Here is a 27,114-nt window from a genome sequence, read left to right on the forward strand (position 1 = left end):
TGAACCAACAGAGAAAATTGACAAAAGATTGAATTATATATTATAGATATATATAAAAAAGATCTCTGGCCTCTACTTTATCTTAGAAGCCTTTGGCTTTTTCCACTGTGTTGCCATCTGCGTTGAGGGTGCAGAAGCCGGGGTGGGTGAGCAGCTAAGGCCTCAGCATGAAAAAAGCAGTAGCGCCACCTAGTGGCCACATGCCTCCCTCACATCGCCCCCTCGCTTCCTGGACAGATGACTAAACGTCAATTTTTTTAAAATTTCAATCTCAATTTCTTAGTACTTGTCTTTTTAATATTGTGTGATAATATGGGAAATACTGTATGCACACAGGACTTCTATTGCATATATTTATCTTGGAAAAAAAGTGCTCATGCAATTGTTTAAGTTTTTACCTGAACTGCCCATTTGTGCAAGGAAAACTGTTTCTACTAGAAAGAATGACAAACCATGATTACTTGACTTGGCAGTCGATATTTTCTCCAAAACAAAGTGTCCTGTTACTGGGCTGGGGTTGTGGCTCAGTGATAGAGTGCTTGCCTAGTATGCACAAGGCACTGGGTTCGATCCCCAGAACAACATTAAACAAACAAACAAACAACAAAACTAAACAAAATAAAGGTATTATGTCAATCTACAACTAAAAATATTTTTTTAAAAAGTATCCTGTTACTTCAAGGAAAACAAGGAACAGTATTTGTAGTTGATGATAAAATTCAAAACTTTAAGCAAAAAATAGTCAATTTGGAAATTTGTTTCCAACATGAGCTTGATGGCATTCTAGTATTCTGATGAGAATTACCAATGAAAGTGATTTTGGCATATTATAAAACAAAATGTATCATTCTTTTACCATATCTGTTAATTGATATTTTCCAAATGGCCAAATAACCTGATCTTCCAATATCATGCATAGGGAGGGGATCCATTCAAAAAACAGGGTCCACAGTAGATTTTAATGTAACAGATGTATGCAAAGTTCACAGATATGGATTCAGATTCCACGCCACCAACCCTTCAGTTGTTAAGTTTTGTGTAATAGCAAAGAAGAATAGACACACAAAGAATATTTGAAAAAAGTTATTAAACTACCCTTTTTTCCAATAAAATACCTGTGTAAAGCTTTAATGAAAACAAGTCCCCTAAAGATTGAATTTCACAGGCACAAGCGAGAATCCAGCTGGGGTGTAGCTCAGGGGTAGAGCATGTGCTCAGAATGCAGGAGGGCCTGGGTTCCACCCAGCACCAGAGAGACAGACAAACTGAATCTAGCGATCTTCTATTAAGTCAGATATTAAAGAAATTTTTAAAAATGCAAAACTATATCACTCTACTCACTATTTTTTTTTTGTTTTGAAAAGATATTTTCATCAAAGTTTGTTATTTAGGCTAACATAAAATGGGTTGCTATTTTTAAATGCATGAGTAACTGGGTATTTTTAAAGTTTGAGTTGTGATTTCTAATGCAGTAAGTGTTGGTAGACATCCATAAGATCTCTTTGGGGGCTCCAGTAAGTTTTTGAGAGTGCAAGAGCATTCTTGAGACCAAAAAGTTTGCGATCCACCAGCAAAGTGGGTACAACTCAAGGGTAAGGGAAGTATAAGAAAAAAAAAGTGTAAGGAAACACACACACAGACAGACACTATTTACAATAAGAAATTACAAATGCTTGAAATACCCCATGGAGGTCGGACAAAAGATGAAAAATAATAATCAAATATCAGATACTAAAAACATGTTTAGCATTTTAGTAAATGGATTATAAACATTAAAAAGAAAATAGAACACAAACTCTTGGGAACATTCAAAAATCACATGTAAAGACTGAGATTAATAGTGAATTTAGAATCACATAAACTAGAGTTTTATATCTAAAAGTGTATTTTTAGTGAAGCTGGCTAAGCTCAGGAAAAACTGTTTTTTCAAAACAAGGAACTATGGGCTGGGGCTCAGGAGCAGAGTGCCTGCCTCGCACGTGAGAGGTCCTGGTGCTGAGGATCAGCACCACATAAAAATAAATAAATAAAAGATACTGTGTTGGGGCTGGGGATGTGGCTCAAGCGGTAGCGCGCTCACCTGGCATGTGTGCGGCCCGGGTTCGATCCTCAGCACCACATACAGACAAAGATGTTGTGTCCGCCAAATACTAAAAAATAAATATTAAAAAAAAAAAAAAGATACTGTGTCCAACTACAACTAAGAAAATATTAGGGGAAAAAAAAAACAAGGGACAAGATTTGGGCAGTTTCCTATCTGAGGACAGATGAGCAAAGGGAAGTGGGTGAGACTTAAAATGACAAGAATAAAAAGTTAGGCTTAGATAAAATAACCAAACCAAGTCCTTTCCTGATAGACAGTCTTTGCTCGTCTTTCCTAGAGCACTTGGGAGAGGGACAGACCTGCCATCAACGCCCAATTCTCCACTCCAGTGGCCCTTCCTCTCCAGCTGTACTTCTAACCTAGAAGCACTCAGCATCTAACAGCAGCAGGACACAAATCTAGTGGCAGACCAGGCTCCCTCGACAGGCTCCAGACACAGTGCACCCACACTCTGGAAGACAGATGTCTCTATCTAATGTTAGGGCAGACACCCGACTTGGGTGTGCATTTAGAGGTTTCCAGGTGTGAGACAGAATGCAGGTGTGTCAGTGCACCAGCCAGGGATACACCTCAATGGCTGTTCAGGGTCTAAAAATTTTTACTTCAGGTCTAAAAATCTTCCCCCTCAACTGCTCTCTGGGGATTATTTTCTTAAATCTTGCCACCATACTCTAATTAGATCACAGCCCAGAGCACATCATAGGGAGTGGGGACATCTGGAGGCCCAGCTCTGCCTCTTTATGAATGGCTGGTGACCTTAGGCAGGTCTTACTTCTGTTCCCTTCTGTGAAATAGGGGGTTACATCAGATACACCCTTCCCAACTCTTTCAATCACTCCTTATTGTTCTCCACTCTCACAACAGGACCTAATATTTTCAAAGATGTTTGCCAAATAGGCTTATCTCCTATTACTTAAATAGAGGTATATAATTGCAAATCAGAGTAAAAAAGCAATGGCAGTTCACATTTATCGAGCCACACAGGCAACTGTCCCTTCTACCCTGTCAACCCCAGCCTTACTACCTCAGCGTGGGCTCCAGACTGGGAAGTGCTCAACTAGAGACTAAGGTCCCTGGTCTGTTGCCTTCTTCAGAGCAGAAGCCTGCATCTAATGCTGCCACCCTAACCTGCAGAGACCCTGGATGAGGCTCCCTCATGCAGCATGCTGTTTTGGAAAACTTCTAAGTTGTCCGAGAGGTCAAGACAAAATGAAACACAAGGAACAATGGAATGCATCCCCTTCCCAAAAGTCCTTCTACATCTTTGCATTTTGCCAAAAAGCCTGGCCCGGGCCCTGTACCAAGAGCTCTGGAATGAACAGCTGACTCAACGCCTGGGCAGTACCCTCGACTGCTGCACGCAAGCCCCAGAGAAATGACCCGGGGCAGACTCCAGGCTGTGCGCGGCCTCTAGAGAGGAGACCATGCAGCCTTCAGAACCACCTGTGTCTCCCTTTTCTGCCTGGATACACCAAGACTTGGACAGTTCTATTGAAAACACTTGGAGGCCAGGGAGGCGGCAGAGTGGCGGGCTGGGGAGGATGGCCGGATCCTGCAGCAGAGGCAGGGGCCACCTGTAGGGCACTGTACTCACCAGGGAGGCTGCCGGCTGGTGTGCGGATGGTGAGAGGGAATCCGGAGGGGGTCCACCTCTCTGGCTGTGGCAGGGGGAAACTCCCGATGGGGACTGCTCACACTAGCCTTGTCCCACTGCTCATGGATGGGTGAGATGATTCCAGACAGGATCCGAGACCGGAGCTCCTCACTGTTCTTATAGGTCCTGCGGGAAGGAGATGAGGAGTCAGTAGCTTCTCGCAGTCCTCTGGCAACCCTGCATGCCGTGTTCTGGCAGCGGCGGCGGGGGCGGCGGCCGTGATGGCCCTTGGGCTGTCTGCAGCGGTGGGATCGGGCCGTCCGGCGGACCTGGGTGAGGGGGGCAACAGCCCGGCGCTGTCTCCGAGATTTGGGCCTAAGCTTCTTAGGCATCTGAGTTGCCCCTCCTCGCTTACCACCCCATTAGAAAGAGGTGAGGGTGTGGGGGCACAGGGCCTGGACTGGCTGCCTCTGCCTGCACCCCACCCCTCCTGCAGCCTCATTGTGTGTTCATCACCCCGTGTCATGGGAAGGGTCATGGAAGGGTGAACCAGTTCCTGATCTGGGCAGGCAGGGCTCTGTGGGCTCCAGGGCCCACTGCTGTCAGGAACTGGGGGTCACTGAGAAGGCTGGTCCTATCTTCTGTCCCTTCCTGCCTGGGGCTCCTTTTTCTGCCTGAGAGACAAGCAACGGGGTGCAGCTGAGGCGCTGGGCAGGATGGGACTCCAGTCTCCTGGGGTTTTACCACGAGCCACGGTCTGGGCCACAGGGCAAAGCACATAACTGAAATCACACAGAATGTGTTCCTGACCATACGGAGTCCCGTTAGCAATGCAACAAAAAGGAAGTCTTTAAATACAGGGACATTAAACAAAGCACACTTCTATATAATCCAAGGATCAAAAAAAGAAGTCCTGAAAAAATTATACCATACCGAATTAGAATGAGAACAACATATTAAAACATGTGGGGTCTAGCTAAGGACTGCTGAGAGGAAACGATCACATTCAGTGCGTGCATGGGAAAACAGGAAAGGCTTCAGATCCATAACCAAAATTCTGACCTCAAGAACCTGGAAAACGGGCTGGGGAGATAGCTCAGTTGGTAGAGTGCTTGCCTCACATGCACAAGGCCCTGGGTTCAATCCCCAGCACCCCCACCCCCAAACACACACACACAAAGAAGAACCTAGAAAGAGGAAAGCAAATTAAACCCAAAGCAAGCAGAGGTAAAGAAATAAGAAAATAAGAAATCAGTAACATTGAAAACAGGAAAACAATAAGAGAAAATTAATGAAACAAAAAGCTGGTCCTTCAAAAAATGAATAACATCGATAAACTTCTATTAAAATTGACAAACAAAAAAAGATAAGACACACTAAGTCAAGAATGAAACGGAATATTATAAAAGATCTGTAACCACTGAAAAGATAAGCGAATGCTTAGAAAAACTTAATCCAACAACTTAGAATAACTGATTCTTCCTAAACTATAACTAAAACATTTCTGAAATATATAATCAAATAGTTCTCTTAGAGTAGCTGAATTCATACTTAAGCAAGCCCTTCCCCCAAATCTTCAGTTGTAGATGATTACTTTTAAGTCTACTAAGTATTTAAATAAGAATTAACACCAATTTTACTGTTGCTCCCAGAAAATATAAAAGGAGAGATCACTTCCAAAGTCAGTTTATAAGTCAGTATTAGTTGAATATCAAAATCAGACAAAGTACAAAAAAAAAAATCCCTACAGTCTAGCATCACCTATGAACTTAGAAGCAACCCCCCCAAACAAAACATTAATCAACTAAATTCAAAAAATCTAAAAATTATATACCATAGAATTTATTATAGGTATGCAAGGATACTCTAATAATCACAAATTAATCCATGTAATCTACCATATCAATAAACTATAAAATTCATATGATCATGTCTATTGTACAGAAAGAACAGTGGACACTAATTGATAGGATAGCTGGGTGTGGTGGCGCACGTCTGTAATCCCAGTGACTTGGGAGACTGAGGCAGGATGATCACAAGTTTAAGGCCAGCCTCAGCAACTTAGCAAGATCCTGTCTCAAAATAAAAAATAAAAAAGGCTAGCAATGTGGTTCAGTGGTTAAACATGTCTGGGTTCAACCCCTGGTACCAAAAGCAAACAAACAAACAAAACCCAACAAGATAAATCCATTCATGATTTAAAAAAAAAAACACCTCAACAAATTAAGGAAGGAGGGAACTAAGAGCAGAGGAAAACTTCCTCAGTTTAATAAAGAGCATCAACAAAACACTCACAGCTACAAAGACACCTACTGGTGGAGAACTGAACACCTTGCCCCTAGTGTTGGGAAAAAGGGAAGACGTTCTCTCACCAACTTGTGTACCATAATACAGGCGCTTCAATAAGGCAAGAAAAAGAAGACACCTAAAGATTGGAAAGTGAGGAATAAAACAGTCTCTATTTGCCTACGACATAACAGTCTACCTTGAAATTCCCAATAAAATCTACCAAAAAAATGGCAAATTAAAACTTTATAAGACACCACTGCACATCTATCAGAATAATCACATATAATCAAATGCTGGCAAAGATGCAAAGATGTGCATCACGCGCACACCAGTGGTGGGTACAAAATGGAACAGACACTCTGGAACAAAGATTTTGACTATCTCTTATAAAACTGAACATGAGATTATCATTGTTCTCTTGGGCATTTATCCCAGAAAAACGAAACTTACCACCACCCATAAGCTTGGGCAGGAATGCTCACAGCACTTCCATCTGTAATAGCCCAAAGCTGGAAACCGTCCAGGTGTCCTTTAACCAACAGATGGTTAAGTTATGGCACATACACACCATGAAATACTGCTCAGCAAACAGAATGAACAAATATTAATGTACATACGACTCAGATGGACCTCAAGGATATTATGTTGAGAAAAGCCAATCTCAAAAGATTACCCGTTATGTAATTCCATTTATAAATGTCAAAATGTTTGAAATGACAAAAATTCTAGAAATGAGAACAAATTCCCAGGGGGTTAGAAAGCTAAGGTTGGGGGTAGGTATAGCTACAAAAGAGCATCAGCAGAGATCCTTGTGGTGATGAAAGTGTTTGGCTTCACTGCATCTAGTTAACAACCTGCGTGTGATACTGCAGGATAGTTCTGGAAGAAGGAGCACATCACTGAGTAAAATGTAAAATGGCTACAAAGGGTCTACTAAGAACAGAGGAAAACTTCCTCAAAGAGCATCAAGAGTTTCTTATAACTGCACATTAAGTCCACAATGATCTCAAAACAAAAAGTTTAATTAAAAATCTTTTTTTTTTGATTAACACTTGTTTTTTTTTTCTTTTTCTTTTCTTTTTTCTTTTTTTTTTTTTTTGAGAGAGAGAGAGAGAATTTTATTTATTTTTTAGTTTTCGGCGGACACAACATCTTTGTTGGTATGTGGTGCTGAGGATCGAACCCGGGCTGCACGCATACCAGGCGAGCGCGCTACCGCTTGAGCCACATCCCCAGCCCTAAAAATCATTATTATTATCGTACAGCTGTAAAGTGACTTGGGGATACGAGGTCAGGCGGGAGTTTCAGGCTTCTCCAGCACAGGAGGCCGGCCAGGGCAGGCGAGGAGCTGGGCGGAGGCCGGCCTGGGTCCTGCGGCCCCAGCAGCTCGGCTCTTACCAAAGCCAAGCCTGAAGAGCCTCACCGAGGAGAGCGCCACCAGCAAGAGGGCACAGGCTGCGCAGGTCTGGGAGCCGGTGGCCTATGCCCCCCGCCCCCCACCCCTGAAAAACCGGGCTCGTGCTCCACACGGGGAACCTGGGCCACTCCGAGGCTTCCCCGCCCCATCGTGGTGGGGATAAAGCTCACTGCTCTCCTCTTTCCATCAGAGGAGCTGTGTGACTCGGTAGAGGCCGTGTCCCTCCAGGTAGGTGTGTATCAGTAGAACTTGGCCTGACAGAAGGTGGCCAAGTCCTGGATTGGGTTTTGGTGGTGGCAAAAGACCACCCATGATCCCGTCTGGCGGAGAAAAGGCGTGGCAGAAAGGACCCAAGTAGGCCACACTCCTTCGCAAGTCACAGCGTACCCATGGAGGGGCACAACAGGGTCCTACCAAGAGGAGGGGAGCAGGCTGCAGTGACTAAGGGAGGGCCAGATGGAGGGAGGAGGCGGAGCAGCTGGGCTGAAGCTGAGGGGAAGGGCTGGGCCGCGGTGAGGCGTCTCCATGGAGACGATTCCTGGAGATGGAGAGTTTTTCATTTGCATATTCCTAGAGCTGGCCCAGTCTGGCACTCCATGGCTGCTCCTGCTGTTCTCAGCACACCGCTCTGGCACTGCTACTGCGGCTCTCACTCCACGGTAATCAAACAGGAAAACAGAACAAGACAAAACATCCTCCCCCACACAAAAATCCCAGGAAGAGTGTATTTAGAAACACAACTCTCCCTGGGCTTGCAGGGTATATTCGAGGCTCTAAGGAGCGTGACCGGCCTGGACAGTTCCTGGGTTCCCCCATTGGTTTTGTCAATCTCTCTCTCCCAGTGGAATTCTAGAATGAAGTCAAGAAAGAGACCACATTCCAAATGGCCTTCTCTTAGAATCAAGGGGACCAGGGGTCAAGCATGTGCATCACCCAGGAGAGCAGCTCTCTGCAAGGCCAGGGCCTGGCCCTTCCTTCCTTGTCTACTTAGTATGACAACAGACAGGGACTTGCCCTCCAAGCAGCCTCTGAAAGTGGGGAAGAAAAACTCCAAGAAGCTAATCAGAAAATCCTCAGGAAATCCTACAAGACTTTAAAACCCCCATCATGGTGGCCAGGGGAGGCTTCTCTGAGGAACTGACATTTGAATTAGAGGGACCAATGAATAGATAGGAGTTGGCCAGCTGAGGTTGGGAAGAACGCTCTAGGCAAAGGAGTCTGAAGAGGGCAGAAGAGAAGCAGCAGGTGGCTCAGACAGACCAGTACAGGAAGGAGAGTGAGAGAAGGCTGGGGTGGACCTCAGGCTTCAAGGACCCATCAAGGATTTTGTTCTTTATTCTGGAGCTATGGATATTCACTGATGGGTTTTATTTTTAAGAACTAAAAATATTTTTTTCTTACTGTGGTAAAATACACATAAAATTTACCATCTTAACCACATTTAAATGGACAGTTCAGCGACAGGAAGGACACTTGCACTGTTTCCATCCACCACCACCGCCCTTCTCTAGAACATCTTCATTTTCCCAAACTGAAACTTCACACCCTTTTTTGACAGTAATCCACATTTGACAGTATTTTAATTTTCCAAAACTCCAAAAATCTGTTAACATTTATGTAAGTTTCATTCAAGAGGTAATATTTAAGAAGAGGTGAATTCTAAAAGAAAAATTTACCAGTTAACCACCCTTCAGTAAAAAGTAGAAGTGGGTACCACTTATGACACATAAAAAAATTCCACCTTAACATTTCTGAATAAAGCTGTAATCACTTCTCTGTCATTTAACTTTTGATATTTAGTAAGACTATGCGAATCGTGTTCAGAAACTTTTGAGAACACACATAACTTCAAATAGAAGTACCACCTAGGATTTTCACTTCAGGCTGAGTACCTAGGATCTACAACTTAAGATTGCATATTATATACGATTTCCATTTGAATCACCTTCACTATGTTCACCAAAATTATTTTTAAAAATAATTAGATCAGGGCTGAGGTTGTGGCTCAGCCGCAGAGCCCTTGCCTAGCACATGTGAGGCCCTGGGTTTGACTGTCAGCACCACATAAAAATAAATAAATAAAATAAAGGTATTATGTCCAACTACAACTAAAAAATAAATGTTTTTTTTTTTTTTTAAAAAATAGATCAATGGTAATCAAACAGGAAAACAGAACAAGACAAAACATCTTCCCACACACAAACCCCAGGAACGAGTGTATTCAGAAAAACAAACGGAGATTTAACGCCAACTCTCCCTGGCATTATAACTCTAATTATACTTCTAAATATTTAACATGGTAGATTCAAAACTAAATATTCAATGCCCCAGTTTTAAATTTTCTTTCAATATAATCCACATTAATAACAAATCTTAAGAGCACTATCTCAAAATAAATCAGCTTTTTTCTAAAACTTAACGTTACATTACAGATTGCATTCTGTTCCATAATTCTGATAATCTTTTTTGGTAATGAAACAAGGCTTTAGGATGATTCATTTCTTGGGAAATCTTAATGGCAGTCACTCAATAAATTCAGTCATTCAAACACTCAAAACTGTTGTTGGCAATGACCAAGTTTCTGGGGTCTTTTTTTTTTTTTTGGTGGTTATTGCTTTATGGCAATATCTATATTTAAGACAAAGAACATCTCCCATTAAGCCTTACATGAAATATTACAAAATTCATACAGAAGATAGACTCATAGAGGCTAGCTATAAAGCTGGTGTTTTAAATAACTCATCCTTGAAATGGGTACAATGTTTAGAGGATATCCAATAACTTTTTTGCTCTAAAATATATGCCCCTACTTTTCAATGTTCCCATTCAATAGGAGACTTGAGAAGCTTAACAGTTTTGCTATAAAAACTCACTCTTCTTAACAAACCAAAACGTAAAAGGAAACCAATAAAGGACATGTTTTTCACAGTTCACAATAAGTAAAAGTGCACTAAGTGTTTAAAAGCTACATGTGACTATTTGGCACAGGTCATCTTTTAAAGGCTCTTGGAGGATCCCTGCCATTACTTATTGTGGTCATGACTGTTTGATTATTAGCAGCTCCTGGTAGCTGTGGATTGATAAGTGCCTGGACATTGCTTCTATTAGCATATGAAAGTTGGTGTCCCCTTGATTCAGGGCCAGTTTGAAGGCCATTTCCCACTGATCCAAATGTACTGTACCTGTTACTATTCATGGAATCAGTCTTCTGTTCACTGTGAGCCTCTCTGTTCCAGTCCTTGATAATCTAGGCTGGGCTCACTGAAATTTGGCACTTCTGAATAAACCATACAAATTCTCCAATTTTCTGAAGTTCGCTGTCCCTCCCAGTACAAAGCATCAGACATCCTTTCCACATGGATGTGTATCCTGGGTCCACAGACACTATCCCCTGGCTGAAGGAGAACCCCCATCTCAGCCCACACGGAACAGTGACGCTGCCCGTTTTATCTGCTGCTTTGTGCGATCTCACTTTAAGGCTGTCTTGGGTTATCTCCAGGAAAATAAAGATGACATTTAAGTTTTTCATCCGGGGTTAATATCTTTTATAAAAAGAGGTGGGATGTTGACCCCACTCATATAGAGCAGTGAGTGGGGACAAGGCTTCCTACTTTCCCAGGTCCGGGGCAAGGGTGGAGGGACAACTGGGGCTGGGGTGGCCCAAAGAGAATTGTTGGGTTTTATGGTGAGTTTAGTTTCTGAAGAACTGTCATTCTGCTTTTCACATCCCCTTCCCACACAGGGGTTCAATTTTCTCCATGTTCCCTCTCTCCCTTCTTGCTTCACAGTAGTCGTCCTAATGGGGTGAGGTGGTGTCCCTGGACGCTTTTAAGTAAGAGTTATAATCATGATCTAATCAACTTTTAAAAAGACTGGTCCTACTGCCGTGTGGGAAAGCCGCTAAGGGTGGGTAAGCAGGAGGGATGTACATAAAGGACCTGCTCAGAGTCTGCATGGAAGAGGGGAGAGACAAAGAGCAGGTGGCCTGAATGATGCAGGTGGGTGGTATGGAAGTCTGAGGAGTGAGTCCAAGGTGGTTACTGCTGACTAAACAAATCAACACAATAGGGGTCGTGGGCAATTCCTAGTTCAGTTAATCTTTGATGACAGTGAATTTATAGTGATACAAAGCTTCCTCCAGAATCCTGAGGTCAAAAAGGATGGGGAAAAAGTTGTTCCTAAAATGGAATAAAGTAAACAGATACTCCAGTACACTGATTAAAAAAATTAACCTAAGTTTTGAACATAACACTTTTGACTGCATATATTCTTTATGGGAAACAGTCAAAGAACAAAAAGAATTGGGAAGAAATCACATCTGGATCTGTATATTTAGTAGGATTACTCTTGGTAGACAGTGGTGGGCAGTTCAGAAACTGCAAATTTTTGGATCAAGTGAATGAGTAAATAAATTGATGCTGTTGGGAATCAGAGTTCTTGCTACAGGAGAAGGGAAATGTAAGTTTGGAATAAGAAGAATCCTGTGATGTTAGATTTAAAACAAAGGTATCAGTTTGAACTCAAAATCTAATGAAAAAATGATTCCTGGGCTCTATTCACTCAAAGGGCCCAGAAGCGGCAACACCTTCAAATTAATGAGCATGCCTGGGGCCAAGACTTTGGTTTTTAAATACTATTCTCCACTAAGAGAAATTATGGCTCTCAGGGGAATGGTTGATTCCCAGCCATAGGCAAGGTAAGCACAGGTACACTCAGAACATCATATTCTGCAGAAAGTAGAAAATGCTCAAGAATTTTGTCAAAAGGATAAAGGAGGCAGCTTGCAGGGACTCCCACTCTGGGACAACTTAAACATTCAAAGACTGATAAAAAAGAATCCAAATCTACCAGTCCATAGTGACATTTAATAAACTAAAAATAATGGGGCAGGAAAAAAATGGTAACTAAAAATGTAGAAAAAAATGATAGACATAGAAAATGACTATTTTACAATCATCTCTGTAATAATGAATGCAGGCAAAAATCATATATAGATGTTGAATCACTGGGCAAAAGACCATCAGGAAATAGAACATCCATGGGCTGCTAACAGGATCCCAGATTATTTATTAAATACAGATGCTCTATGACACAGAAATCTGGTGGACACTGTCTTCACCACATGATCAAATTTAAGAACACCAATGATAAGATAGACTGGGTCCCGGAAGTAAAGCACTGAGGAGGACGCAGCTCACCTATGAACTGTTGTTCTCAGCAATGTTCAACCTGAATCTAACGATGCAGAAACAACTGGATGAAGCCAATCATATGGAAACGATCTGCACCTTTTGCACAACCAATCTTGAATCTTCACAACTGTCAACGTGAGGGCTGGGGGTAGGTATGTCTCAGTCTTAGTGCACTTGCCTGGCATGTGCGAGACTCTATGATTCAATCCCCAACAACGGAAAAAACAAACAAGTTATATACATACATTTTTTTTGTGTGTGTGTGTGTGTACGTCTTGAAAAGCATCAAAATGAAAGTCTAGGAAACTGCTGGAATAAAGGGAAGTAAAGAGACATGAAAATGCAAGGTGTGATTTGGGGATGGACGGATATGGGAAAACTAAAGGAGCAGCTACACAGGACACTGTTGGGATGACTGCGGGAATCTGATCTTGGGCTGAGTATTAAATGACAGCATTGTGTCAGTGCTGCACTTCCAAGTGTGAAGACGGTATTAAGGTCAGGTCAGAGGATGCCCTGTAAGAACAAGGAGATGCACGCTGCAGTGTGCAGGGTTAAAAGTTCATGACATCTGCAAATCATTCTCAGATGGTTCAAGAACAACAAAAAATTTTAAGAAAATTAAGCAAAAGTGGCAAGACATTAAAAATTGGTGAATCTAAATGATGGGCAATTGGGTGTTCACTGAGGGTTGTTGCAAACCATTTCTTCTGTGGTGCTGCACATTTCAAAATAAAAAAGTTTAGGATTTAGAATGAGAAAACAAGCCATAGTCTTGGAGAAAATATTTACAAAACACTTGTCATATAAAAGACTGCTAACAAAAATATACAATGAACTTCTAAAACGACCCATTTAAAAAGTGAGCAAAGGATCTGCACAGATACTACATTAAAGAAGAAATATGAACAGCAAATAAGCATAAGCAAAGATACTTCCCAACATGTCTCTAAGAAACTGAAAATTAAACAATGAGGTACCACCATTAGAATGGCCTAAATCTAAAATACTGACAAATCAGACGCTGGCAAGGGTGCAGAACGACATGAGCTCCCGCCTTTAATCCTGGGGGATGCAATGGTGCAGCCACTTTGGAAAACAGTTTGCATGGAATCATATTCCAGTTGCACGACCTTCTGAAAAGGCAAAACTATGGAGACAGTAAAAAGACCAGTGGTTGCCAGGGACTGAGGGAGGGGAAGGAACACGCAGAACAAAGGGTTTTTATGGAAGGGAAACTACTCCACATGATACTGCAGTGGTGGCGACAAGGCATTACACACCTGCCCAAACCCTCAGAATGTGTAACACCAAGAGTGAGCCCTCATGTGGACGCCATGATGTGGGATCATGATCTATCACATAGGTTCACTGACTATAATGGAGGCATTGTTCTGGTGCCAAAAGAAGAGGGGGGAGGCACAGCGTCTGTGGAGTGGGGGTTCACGGGAACTCTGATCAGGCACAGGTCCTGCAGGAAGCCTACTTCCGACTGAGCCAATGGCCTGGCCCTACCTTTACTCTGGAGCCACTGAGCACTGTGGACTCCTGACTGCATCATTTTATTTCATGGGGCATTTCCTACGTGAATCCTGCCTTTAACAGAAACAAAAAGCAAACAAAAAAACAGAAAAGAGAGTTGAGAAGAGTTTGTGCCAAGGAGTGAAAAATTTTGTTAATCTCCCTTGAGTCTCTGGATGCCAAAACCTCATTCTTTATTTCTTTTTTTTTTTTTTTTAATTTTTTATTTTCATTCTTTATTTCTTGTCATTGGTTCTCAGTTTGGAAAAAAGACATCATTTAGAAGTACCTGTGGAAGTCATGCAGGTCTTCTGCACTGATATAATCATCCAAGTTCAGGGTCAAGTCTGCCACCTGCTGTGAGCCATATTCCTAAAAAAGTGAAATAGAAAATGAGAGACGGGGTATTTCTGGGCTAATGAGTGCATGGGTGGGAAGAACAGCATACAAACTAAAAAATACGGATTTTCAAAGAGACACTGATGAGGACTCTTTGTAATACATGACACAGTCTTCTAATACTTAGGGACTTCCTTGATATAGAAATACTGCCTTTCCAAGGCCAGACAATCTATTTCCCAGGTTCTTTTGCAGACAGGATGCAGGTATGTAATTTTCTGGTTTGCAACTAAGAACCTTGTCTGATACAAGATCTAAATATTTGTCAACAGGGAAAGGATATGGAATACTATGTAGAAATTAAAGCAAATGAGGTACACCTATGTGTGCTCCCAGGTGAAGGCCTCCAAAACAAGAGTGAGAAAAGCAAAGGGCAGCAAATCACATTCTGCAGGATACTTACAACAGACGGACCACAAGACAAAACTTAACAAAAAGCAAGCTATTGCCCTCATGGTGCTTCAGTAGCAGATCACTGACATTAAAGCAAAGCACCAGTAAGGACACAATCACAAGCTGGCACAAAAATAAAATGATGAAGTAGAGAAATAGAATTTAGATTTTTCTGGCAGGTGGGGTGGGTAGTAGGAATGTATTTCAGAGTAAGTGACAAAAGAGGGGGAGTCAGGCAGACTGAAGAGAAGGCGGAGGCTGCGTATGTACGTGAGGTGGCAGATGGGAGAGGGTGGGGATTACAGCACAAGAAACATGAAGTGTACAGGTTCCAAGGCAGCAAGAACGCTGCTTGCTTACAAAGCTAAAAGCAGCCCACTGGGGCTACAACAGCCTTTCTTCCTGCACTGTCCCTGAATGGCTTGCTTTGATTTCTTTAACCTGTGGAGAGAAGTCCCTCCTTTATAATCCAGGCAGCGACCATCTTTGTGCACAAAGCATTTCTATGTTTAGGGTTCTCACCTCAGGATAAAGCTCTTGAAGTAGGGACACTGGGCAAAGGCTTCAGGGACACTTACAGCTCTGCAGTCACTGTTAAATGGGTTTTGGAACAGCCACCTCAATACCCACCGCCATCCGCAGACCCCACAGGTCTGAGACTCACCAGCACATTGATGATCATGCTGGTCTCCATGGTGATGGCTTTCACAAGGAGCTTTCTGGAGCCGTCCTTGGACTCATACCGGAGGACATACAGGTCTTTACTGTTGTTCCACCCAGCTGGCAGCAGCTCTGACTTCTTATCACTGGGACCTGGCTGAGAAGACAACGGGATTGAGGAGAAAGATCATGACCTCAGAACAGGGACCTACAAAGAATCTTACAGATGATCTATCGGCACCTCTCACTTCACAGACAAGGCTACGGAGGTCAAGAGAGTGACCTGTCCAAGGTCATGCACCAGTTAGAGGTCTGGGGCCCAGGTATTTGGAATGTTCTCCCCTCGCCGGCTGTCTTTATGACACAGCACTGACACCTGTCAAGAACCTGCAATCTCAGTTTAATAATCATCTCCCTCTCCATCACTGCCAAGAATAAAGCTAATTAACTTAAGGGACACTATGGAATTCTAAAGCACTGATTTTCAGGGTTTGGACCTTGATCTATGTGCCACAGGGTCACCAAAATGTTGACTAAAAACACCAACTGTTTAACAAAAGTTACAGACGATTTTCACATATACCTAAAATGTAATATACATACAAGATTTTTAAAAATACAAAGTGGAGGGCTGGGGTTGTGGCTCAGTGATAGAACACTTGATTGCCTAGCACATGTGAGGCACTGGGTTTGATTCTCAATACTGCATAAAAATAAATAAAGGTATTGTGTCCATCTACAACTAAAACATATACATAATATATATTTAAATACATATATATATACACACATATATGGGGGTAGAGAGAGAGAGAGAGGGAGAGAGGGAGGGAGGGAGGGAGGGAGGGAGGGAGGTGTATGTGGCTACAAATTGCTTAGGAAAAAGAACATTGCAATCACCACAAAAGCCTTGGGTAGCAAATCCCCAAATTCTTCCTTCTTTCCCTTCAAGAGTAATACTACTCTGTATTTTTAAAAAACTTTTTTTCTCACTTTTCCTATAAGTTGTATTACTATACATACAACCATAAAAATACAGTTTCCAATGTTTCTAAATTTAACACGAACAGCATCACTTCCACCAGTTGCCATTTTCACGTGAAGCGATTAATCCCTGCCAGTGCTTCAGTGTTTTTGCTATAGCTGATTCACATTCACCACTATGCGGCGCTCCACTGTGCGAATGGGCTTCAAGACTTGCTCACTGGCTGGTGGAGACAGACAAGTTTCCAGTTCACTTACTTTGCTATTATGAATAATGCTATGAACATCCTGGACACACCTGGCACACATTTGAATTAATTTCTATGCCTGGAGGTAGACCCTTCTCTATTGATGAGATAAAATCAAATTGTTTACCAAAGACGTGCTGATGTCCACTGCCACTACCCCCGAGGGAGAGCCCCTGCTGTTCCACCTGGTCAGCAACACTGCTTTCATCTGATTTTTTCATCTTACCCACCTCACTGGTGTAAAATGCATCTACTGTGAGTTATGATGTTTCTCCTTTCTTTTCCTTTTTAGATAACCTAGAACTTTATTTTCACACACTAAAGTTTGAGAAATAGTTCAACTCATTTCTACAGTAAAAATGAACAGTGATTTCTGGGGGCAAGGGGGAGATTTCTTAAACAAGATCCATACAAGATAAAAATACCGCCATTGAAACTGCTGATAATTTACAGCTTCTGCTCAACAACAGGCAATATGAAGTCAAGACATCACGGCTAGGAAAAGACATTTGCTAGGCTGCAGAAAAATGAAAAGTCAAGCTGAAATAATGAGATAGCAGGTTATACACACCTGTCAGACCGGTGTTACCCATTTGTTATTTTTTTACCAGACTTGTATGGGAGACCTCCAGGCACTGCTGGTGAGCATTTAAACTCCTTTAGGGAGTTTTTAAAATTTAAACAGCCCCTTTAGGGAGCAATCTGGTAGTATTCAGTAAAATTAGGTGAGTCAATATCCCATAACCCAAATTCCCTACTTCTGGAAGAACTCTGTGCAGAGATAGGACAAGGGATCTTCATCCCAGCCTTGGCTAGGGCAGCCAAGGAGGAGGTAAAAGGCAAAATACACTTACAGTGGGTTACTCTCTAGCAATCAGAATGAGCAAGGTGGATCTAATTGTAGTATTACTAATCAAAGTAAAAAATATGATTTAAAATCCAGAAAAAATGAGATTTACAGACCAGCACCATTAGTGTAAACAATTTAAAAAGCACACAGAAAATGATATATGTCTTTTTTAAAAATTTATTTTAGTTTCAGGTGGACATAATACCCTTAATGTTTATTTCTACGTGATGCTGAGGATCAAACCCAGTGCTTCACATGTGCTAGGTGAGCGCTCCACCACTGACCCACAGCCCCAGTACCAATGTACATCATTTCATGGATGCATATTTATATTGCTCAGCATGGAGCAGGCAGACTGGGAAGATCTGTATTAATAAAAGTATGATGGGAAGGAATGGGACCAGAGAAGAACACCAGCAAAGGCCAGAAACGCAAAACTCGACACACACTAAGGACAATGGGAGGCTACAATCGAGGACTGCTTAGGTTCTCTTCTTTGGTCACCCTGGTGCTCAGGAATTCATTAGGAGGAATGGTCACAAGTCAAATTCAGGATGTCGAAACTGGCAGTGGTTTAAAAGCTGGCTGGATGACAAATCAATTCACACTCCAGAAACGAAAGAGAGGGACAAAAAACAAAAGTGAAACTAAGCAATCGGTCCACTAAGGGAGAAGGAGAAACCATTTTCCCACTCTGAACAGGGTACACTTCCTGCTACATGTTTACTGATGTGGGTGAAGTTATACTTCAGAGCCAGGGATTTGATGACATGCCTTATCTTTGCTCTGTGGAGGGGTCTTTTATTTCTATTACGCCCTCGTATACAGCATTCATCCACCAGAACTGGCATGTGGGAAACCTGGCCTGCTCACCACCTTTGCTTCCAGAGTAAAGTCCTGGAAGAAGGACGCCTCTTGCTGAAATGGGATCTATGTTCCCCAGAAAACAGAGGTGGCACTATGAGACAGGCTCTGGTGTTATCAAGCCAAACATGGCATTCAATTGCACTCGCGGCCCTCAGCTCAAATATCAAGTGTCCCAGAAAGCTCCAGTTGGAATGTAGCCAAAGTGCACAGTCATGTAGTTTGACACCCTTGGATGAAAACTCTAGGACCTGGGGGAGCCGACACTCACGCAAGGTCACAGCACTTGAGATATAAAGCTGGATTTGGGATTCAGAATTCTCAGCTGCCAGGCTATGGCTGGAGATTTTTCCCAGCCAGGTCCACCAAACTGGCCCCATGAAAATTTTTCTTGAGAAAACCCCTCAAAACCCCGGGGAGGAAGCATTCTTTAACAGCTGAGTGTTCACCCCAGTGCCTCTGGGCTTCAGCCAGAGAAACGAAACAGATCGTTCTGGGCATTTTCTCTTTCTTATAATCCTTAAATCCCCACAGCACAACACAAAACCAATTCTCTAATTTAACTCTACGGCCATCTCCATCCCCTGCCACTTAACCTGCCTGACATAGCTATAAAGCTCTTATGAGAAGTGGTGCTGACTTCAAGAAAGAAATCCAAATTTAAATGCTGGACTTCCACTGAGGCCAACAGAAGTGTTACTCTTCCAGTCAAGTTTTATAGACCAATCCTACTGCGCCAGAGGAGGCTAAACCAAAGAGAGCAGACAGCCTTGCTCTCTACTCAACTGTTGATGTGTTAGTCAAACAGACACTCTGGGGACACTGTTTCCCTCTTATCACCCCCAGGAAGATGGGGGGCAGGAGGTGACTAGAGCAGCAACACAAACATCCTCTGAACTTGGCAAACACTATGGACTCAGCCAACTCTGCTGGCTCCAGTCTGAATATTAAACCTCAATAAACTAACAGGAAAGACACTGCTCCAGACGGCTTCTGCTCTGAATATGAGCACCCTCAACCAATGTAAGCAGAGGCCAAGTACAACCTGAGCCTGCAGCCACTTCAGGAGAAAAAGCAAAAAGAAGCACAAATACAGCAGACTCTGTTGGCAGTCCCGACACTCATTCCTTTGAGGGCATGTAAGGTTGAGCGCTGAGGTGGACAGGGGGACAGTGCCTTCCAAAACTCCCATTCCCCAGCTCTTTGGCCTCCCCAGAGATGTGTGGAGCTAACATTTTTTTTCTGGTCTGCAGGAGCTTGACCGTCACCATTAACTGAGGAGATAAACTTTGGGAATCTGTCACAGATCTTTTTTTTTTTTAAACCACTATTGAAATGAGATTTATTTTCACATTTCATTTGAAAATTTTGGGGGCCTAGAGTATTTTGCAAGAGGGTGATGCCAGGGAAGACACCAACCCATAAGAACTGACATCCATACCCTGGCAAAGTGACAGACACAGGCGCTGACAGGATGTACGGGGGGACAAGTGGGGGAGCAGTTCTGCAGGGTTCATATATGCCTGTGAAATGGCAAGCAGGGGGCCAGGTAAGCCCTCTGTACAAGCTCCTGGTCCTGGGGGGAGAGGAAGGGGTTATGATAGTGGGGCAGAGAACGAGCCGGCAGGCAGTAAGGTGGGGAGGGGCTTGAGGACAGGATGGAGCGGACCTGCTCCATCTGAAGAGTGCGGCCAACGGGCAAGTTCCAGAGTAAATCCACATCTTACTCCACACCCTGCCCTGTCCCACACATCAGCTCTCTGAAGAACTTCCCAGGAGAAGTTGATATGAAGTGACTGGGCCAAGTGAAAGAGCTGTTAAAGACTAGAAAGCCAGAGCGGAGCAAGTCAGGAGCCACAGGGTTCCTGCTGGAGGAAATGTGCAGTGAAAGGGGGCGCCAACACCGGGGAGTGGGGGAAGGCAGCATCTCTCCCAGGTCCCAAGGTCTGAACTGCTGGGAGGAAGAAATGTTCCCCTGAGTGTGTGTCTGTGTGTGTGTGTGTGTGTGTGTGTGTGGTGGGGGGGGTTGTTGTTGCTGACTCTGCTTTCCCAGCCTTTTCTTCTCCAGGTGTGTGTGGGGGAGGGTGTGTTGTTGTGGCTGCTTGTTTCCTCCTGGAGCCCATGTAAGCTATGAAGGATGTGTGCCCTTGGAGGTAGCAGTGGGCTGCTGAGCACACACCTGGGGTCCCAGTGAAATAGCTGAGACTGGGGGGGCCGGGGAGACAGAGGTCAATGATAGTTCCTGTGCTCTGATTCTGCTGATGGGGGTAGTGCTAAAGGGGTGTGGTGGTCTTGGTCCTAGTTCTATGGGAGAGAGGAATAGAAGCAGTAGCAATGATTCAGGGGGATATCTGGCTAAATGCTTGAAATGTGTAAAGCATTTGTGGGGGCAAGGAGGGAGGGTCCAGAAAGCTATATACCTGAGAAAGATAAAAATGGGTTCGGGGCTTGAGAATTAAAGTAGTAAAAAATGAGAGGAAGGTTAAAATCTCACTGGGAGACACAAGGGGTGGGGTGGCTTGCTCAGAGCTGGTCTTGGTTCTGGGAATGAGAGGACTGGGACAGAGAGGGTCAGGCCTGGAGTCCTGAGTTTCTGTGTGTATGTGGGAGTGTGGCTGGAAGGAGCAGATGGGAAACAAAGGGGCCAGGTCCAGTTTTCATAGGAAGGCTGATGTGATGGGGGTCACAGGGAAGGGACAGGGAAGGGAGACATTCGTGAGATGGGCTGAGTCCAGGTGTCCTGGGGGCTCTGTGGGGACATCAACAGGCCTCCAGCTGTTAAGAAGCAGAACCTAGGGATGGGAGAACAGGAGGGGCTGACCCTGTGGGGAAAACTATAGCTAGGAATCCTAACCTGACCCTCACATCCAGGATGTATGGGTACATGTGTGTGTGAGCTGATGATGACGGGGGCGACTGGGCCCAGAGCCCTTCAGCAAAAGGGTGTGTGAGCCCACCCAAAACCTCATGTTCATTTCCAGATGTCCCGTGGAGGCTGGAGGTGGGAATGGGCGCAGTTTTGAGTCCGGCCTCCCCATCCCTGCTCCGTGACTGTGTGGCCAGAGTTTAGGGGGAGCAGGTGGGGTGAGGACTCTGGGGAGCTACACCCTGTTTCGGGGTCAGATCCACAGAATCCTGGCCCGAGCGACCGCCAGGCTGAGCTGAAGACTTTCTGTCCCCCGGCTGACAAACCAGGCTGTGCCAGCTGCGTGGGGAGGGGTCCCGGGCCCCAGCGGCGTCAGGATCCCCCGGGCCCGGACCTGGGGTGACGGGCAGAGGCCAGGCGCTCGGGACGAGGTCTTCGGCCTCCGGGTTTCGGCAGAAGACAGCTCCCCCCTCCCCAGCGGACGGCTCCGCGGCGTACCTGGTCGCCGGTGCCCAGGCCGTAGTAGCCGTGCGTCACCACCTCCCAGTGCAGGAAGCAGACCAGCGCGTCCTGCGTGCAGGTGATGGACGGCGCCGCCGACTCGTAGAGCACCTCCAAGCCCGCCATCAGTACGCTGGGCTCCTGCGGGCGGAAGGAGGAAGGTAACACTTCAGGGATGGCTCCGCCCACGCGTGGCTATTACTCCGCCCCGCCCTCCCGCTGCTTCTGCCCGGTCTCTCCCGACGCCCCAAAGGGAGCTGTCCGGGGGCGTCACAGCAGCCACCGGAAGTAGTTCCAAACGGCAGCGCAGCTTCTCTAAGAGTGCCGGGCTGGAAACGCGAGCCGGGCTCTGAAGGGTTCCCAGAGGGAGTCCGCGCACGGGGCGTGGCCTCTCAGAGCCGGGATCGCGTTCTCCCCGCAGCCTGCAGGACGCTGGGCGCTGAGTCCTGGGAGAGGGCACCTCGCTGCAAACTGGACTTCCCATCCGCAAAGTGGGTGGTGCTAAGCCGGGAAACAACTTAGGAAATGTGGGGGAAATAGACTTATTAGCACGTCTGCAGTGCTTGCCACGAGTCACCTTATTCTAAATCCTTTTCTTGTCTACATGGGTTGACCCCCACCCCGAAGTGGTAATACCACTAAGGAAAATCGAGGTACCAAGGGACAATTTGACCCCGATGACACAGCCAGCCAGTGAAGGGCAGAGATGGTACTGGAATCTACCAGTCTGGTTCCTAGGATAGCTTCTATTATGGTGTTTGTTGGGTGCTGCGTCCTGTGCCAAAAGCTTACTTTGCCCTTTCAACAAATCTTATGTTCTGTTATCATCCCCATTTTGCAAGTGACAAAAACTGATCAGAGTTGAAACTACTTCCCTAAGAAGATGGGAGCTGTGGACGTCCGAACTGAAACTCTGACCCACTACCTAATTTAATCTTTTTTTTTTTTAACCTAACTCCTCCATGATTTTTACCACCTATTATATCTTCAACAAGTTTCTTGAAGTCCCATTATTGTTTTTACTCGAATTTATTTTTCCACATCCAGTCAGCATCGTGGTCCGTCCCACCCATTGTCATTTCTCACTTGGATGCCTGGCGTCAGCCTTTGAACAACATCCCTGTGTGCCTACAGTCTGATTTGCACCCTGAAACCAGACAGAATCTGTTAGAACACAAGTCAGATGGTGTCCTTCCACTCCAAACCTGGCAGAGTTCCCACCAAGCTCAAAAGGAAGAGTCCTCCCCAGGGAACCTATGTATGGTCTAACCCCCACTGCCATCCCAACTGTCCTTCTGAACCAGAATATCAGTGCAACCCCACCTGGAGGCTAACCTGTAGAAATATTAATAAGAAACCCATCAAGGCCTATTTCATATAAAAGATCTTGAGGGCCCCCTGGGGGAACACCTCCAAGCCACTCCTTTGTCCCTGAGGTAGAAATCAGAACACGGGATGAAGCTGGATGGAAATTATAGGCCATAGTCTTGGTGCTGTTTTCAGTGCCTGCTTCACATCCATTTTGCTAAATGCTCTACCCAGAACTGAGTTAGGGATTTAGGATAAGGAAAAATACGAATCTTAAGGGAAATATCCTCAAGCCACTGCAATGCAGAATCAAGCCACTGAGATGCAGAAAACACTGTTGCAAACCTTAGCCCATGTCCTGGCAATACAAAAGCACAGGAAAACTGGCTTCACCCTGGATCCACCTCCAGTCCAGCCCCTGATACAGCCCTTCTATAAATATTGGACCACAGGCCAAGCCAGGGCTGCTTCTCACTCGGCAGACAGCTTGCATTCTCCCTTAAATGTGTATCTTCCTTCTTATATAAATCTCTGTCTATGCCTTTGTCTGGCTAGTGTTGAAATTCTTTTCCATCACTATGCCAGGAACCCTCTGGGCCCAGAGTTGAGTTCCCTCTCTCTTCTGGGAACTCCTCAGACCTGTCTCCAGGGACATCTCTTCTCCTGTGACACTGCCATATATTTTAACCTCTCAACACTATGCAAATAGTCGTTCTACTGTATTGCTTAGGGAATGGTGACATGGAAAACAAGTTTGAACTTATTCTGTGTGGACATAATTTTTTTTTCCTGGATATTTTCTATCTCCTGTTGGTTGAATCTGCAGATAAGGACTCCACAGATACAGAGGGCCAATTGTACTTCTTTCTCTGCCTACAGCACTCTTTTCCCAAATATCTTCATGGTTTGCTCCTTTATTTGAAGTATGGCAGTTCCTTACCTCGCTTTCTACCATCTCAGCAGAGGGCTTCCCTGGCCACCATCGAAAACAACCTTCTCCTGTTTTTTTTCCCCATTTCCATGCTTTTCTGAAAGGCATTCAGTGTCACCTAACACGATAGCAAGTATTTATTTATTTGCTTATTTACTAGTAACTCTCTTCCCACTAGACTGTGAGAGGGAGCAGGGACCGTGTCTGTCTTGTACACAGCTGAACCTGAATGCCCTCTGGGCTTGGCCCCTACTTAGTGAATGAAAGAAGGAATGGATACAGAGTGAGAGAATTCTGGATCTCAAGTGGGCCCGTCTCACCCCATCACTGCCACTGACCCTGTCCACGGGCCCTTTGCCTCTCCAAACTCTGTGTTCCTCCATTTTCCCTGGGGTGCCCCGATTCTTGAACCCCATCTGTAAAGCTTCCAGATGAGCAGCCTGAGGAGCAGTCCGGCTGAAGGAAATAGAGACTTACAAACACTTCAGGGAAATAGGGAGCTCAGGAATCTGACCTGTCGAGATCGCCCTTATCTGCCCCAATCCCCCTGCTCCCCCAAAAGCCTGCCCAAAGCAACCAACCGACTCCTCCCATGACCTGGTCCTGCTAAACCCTATAAAACTCAGGCACTTGTAGCTCCCCGCCATTTTCCCTTTGGAAAACGTGCCCCTCTGTGGTTTAATAAGGCGCTGCTGATCCCTGGAGTCCTCTCTGGGTTTCTTCTTCTCTGTGTTCTCTCTCATGGTCTTTCCAGGTGTGCTGCCCACACTCGGGATGCTAGGCTGACGGCCATGGCGCTCCTCGGTGAGATGTACTTCCCATGACATAAAGCTCTTTCCGCTGAGAAGCCCCCCACTTTCCGTCGGTCCTGATCTTGCTTGCTTGATTCCCCTCTACTACTCACGGCTCTCCCCAGTGATGAAGAATCCCCACAGAGCCACTCTTTCCCCCAAGAACCTTCACAGGCTGGGAGGCCATGGTGGGGTCCCCCAGGCTGTGCACCACCGAAATGTGTCCCCCAGGGGCAGCCCTCATCTCAGTTCCTGCTGCAAGGCAGGCCTAGATGAAAAGCCGTAGTTCCGTCCCTACAGAGCTCACGTCTAGTGGTAAAAAAAAAAAGTTATAACAAAGGTTATAACTGAGAGCCCTCAGTCCCAGGAGCCAGGAGAACTTTATCTTGGAAGTTGCTGGAATTGCTGGTTCCTGATAACGTCAAGCAGACCAGCTTTGGGGCGGCTGTGTTAGGCTTTGACCCCTTGGCTCCACACAGTTTTGCCTGCAGTTGCTTGTGGCCTGCATCTCACAGAGCTTGGGTCCCCTGTTCCTCAGCATCGTCCTGTCCGGGCGGAGCTGGTCCCAGGGAATAGCAGGAGAGGAGTGGGAAGGGAGGTGGGAGGGAAGGGGGTGCAGGACCTGTCAGTCATCTCCGCGGGCAGCTGGGTCTCATGCTTCTGTGGGACAGGTCTCAGAGTTGTCCCAGTTGAGGACATGGGAACTGGGATTTCCTTGTCACTCCTACCTGATCGGTCACAGGTGAGATCTGCTTTCTGGGGGTCACGGAAAGTCCTCAGGCGAGTTGGAGAATTTAGAGAAAGTCGGCTTGGGTGCTTACAAGTGACTTCGGAGGGGGAGAAGGGCCTTGAAGCAGCCCCAGCTGTGGTCCTCCCAACCTCCAATTAAGGGTGGGGCAAGCCTCCAAAAGTCTGTGTCCCGCAGCCAGCGGGCCAGAGGCATTAGCCCCGGGCTGAGCTGTGACTCCTGCACCAGCCCGTGGTGTTCTGTCCACCCTGAGTCCCAGGGTCTTTCAAGAATGGGGGCAAATGGGAGGATGTCCTGGGACCAGAAGTGCCCCGGTTCATCTAGCACTTTCTGTGGACTCACCTACATCAGCAAGAATCCCAATCTGCCCTGCGAGCTCTGGGAGCGGCTGAGAGGAGAAGCGGGTGGCGAGTGCCTCCCCCACTGGGCCCCCACCACCTGGGCAGAACAGAGCCCATAGCAGAGACCAGGGCCCCCAGGTTGGGGGAGAACTTTCAGGAGGCTGCAGCCACCCGTTCCTGGTTGCTAAGTGACAGCAATGTGGGTATTCCAAGCTCCTCTGTGTCCCTGGAAACCATGAGGTTGAGCTAAGGGCAGGCCCAGGGCATCACTCACCAGCGAGTTCTCGATTGGCCAAGCGTCAGCTCCACCACCTCACCTCCTCCAGGTCGCTAACTTGACCCCCAGAGATACTCAGCATCCTTGGCGCCCGGAGAAAACAACTTTTTAAAACTGTAATTCTAAAGTAATACGATTGTTATTGATTTTGGGAGGGGATATTGAATTGATACTGGGGAGGGAACTCAGGGGCACTTAACCACTGAGCCACATCCCCAGCTCTTTTGTGATATTTAGAGATGAGATCTTGCTGAGTTGCTGAGATCCTCAGTAAATGGCTGAGGCTGGCTTTGAACTTGCGTTCCCCCCTACCCCAACCTCTGGAGCCACTGGGATTGTAGGTGTGCGCCACCGTGCCCGGCTCCATATTCTGCTCTCTATCTCTGTGAATTTGACCTCTCTAGGTATCTCTTTCAGGTGAAACCATCCAGTATTTATCCGTTTTTGTGACTGGATTATTTCATTGAGCATGATTCCCTCCAGATCCATCTCTGTTTGCAGCATGTATCAGAATCCTTCTCTTTTTAAAGGCAGAGTAGTATTCCATTGTCTGTATATTCTACATTTTGTTTATTCATCCGTCCACCCAAATGTAGGTTGCTTCCACCTTTTGGCTACTGTGAACAATGCTGCCATGAACAGGGTTGTACAAATGTCTTTCTTCAAGATCCTGTTTGCAGGTCTCTGGGGCTCTGTATCTACAAGTGGAACCACTGATTCCTGCGGCAAGTCCACCAACAGGCTGTTCTCTGGAGCAGCTGCCAACAATGCACACAGGTCACGATCGCTGCACATCTGGTGGACGTTTGCTTTTAATTTGTTTTTTATTTTATTTT

General features: G+C 45.3%; 1 protein-coding gene, 1 non-coding gene and 1 pseudogene across 3 annotated transcripts in view; 1 reads left to right on the forward strand and 2 right to left on the reverse strand.

Annotated features, from left to right (window-relative positions):
• Positions 1 to 22,169, reverse strand: part of Psmf1 (proteasome inhibitor subunit 1) — a 32,056-nt gene extending 9,887 nt beyond the window's left edge. Inside the window, exons 1-4 of one of the 2 annotated variants that reach the window (XM_005320561.5) lie at positions 21,880 to 22,169; positions 15,574 to 15,726; positions 14,407 to 14,489; positions 3,699 to 3,884 (exon numbers count right to left, since the gene is read on the reverse strand). In XM_005320561.5, the coding sequence (XP_005320618.1) occupies positions 3,699 to 3,884; positions 14,407 to 14,489; positions 15,574 to 15,726; positions 21,880 to 22,008 (551 nt within the window). In that variant the 5' untranslated portion in view covers positions 22,009 to 22,169. The remainder of the gene's footprint in view (positions 1 to 3,698; positions 3,885 to 14,406; positions 14,490 to 15,573; positions 15,727 to 21,879) is intronic. The other variant, XM_013356497.4, reaches the window with a different exon arrangement.
• Trnav-cac (transfer RNA valine (anticodon CAC)) lies at positions 4,784 to 4,856 on the forward strand. Its single transcript has one exon. It is a non-coding gene; the product is annotated as a tRNA-Val (tRNA).
• On the reverse strand, positions 7,141 to 14,381 carry LOC120886260 (SOSS complex subunit B2 pseudogene; annotated as a pseudogene).
• Positions 22,170 to 27,114: the final 4,945 nt, after the last annotated feature.

Source organism: Ictidomys tridecemlineatus, chromosome 5 (genome assembly GCF_052094955.1).
Source record: "Ictidomys tridecemlineatus isolate mIctTri1 chromosome 5, mIctTri1.hap1, whole genome shotgun sequence".
Classification (NCBI taxonomy): domain Eukaryota; kingdom Metazoa; phylum Chordata; class Mammalia; order Rodentia; family Sciuridae; genus Ictidomys; species Ictidomys tridecemlineatus.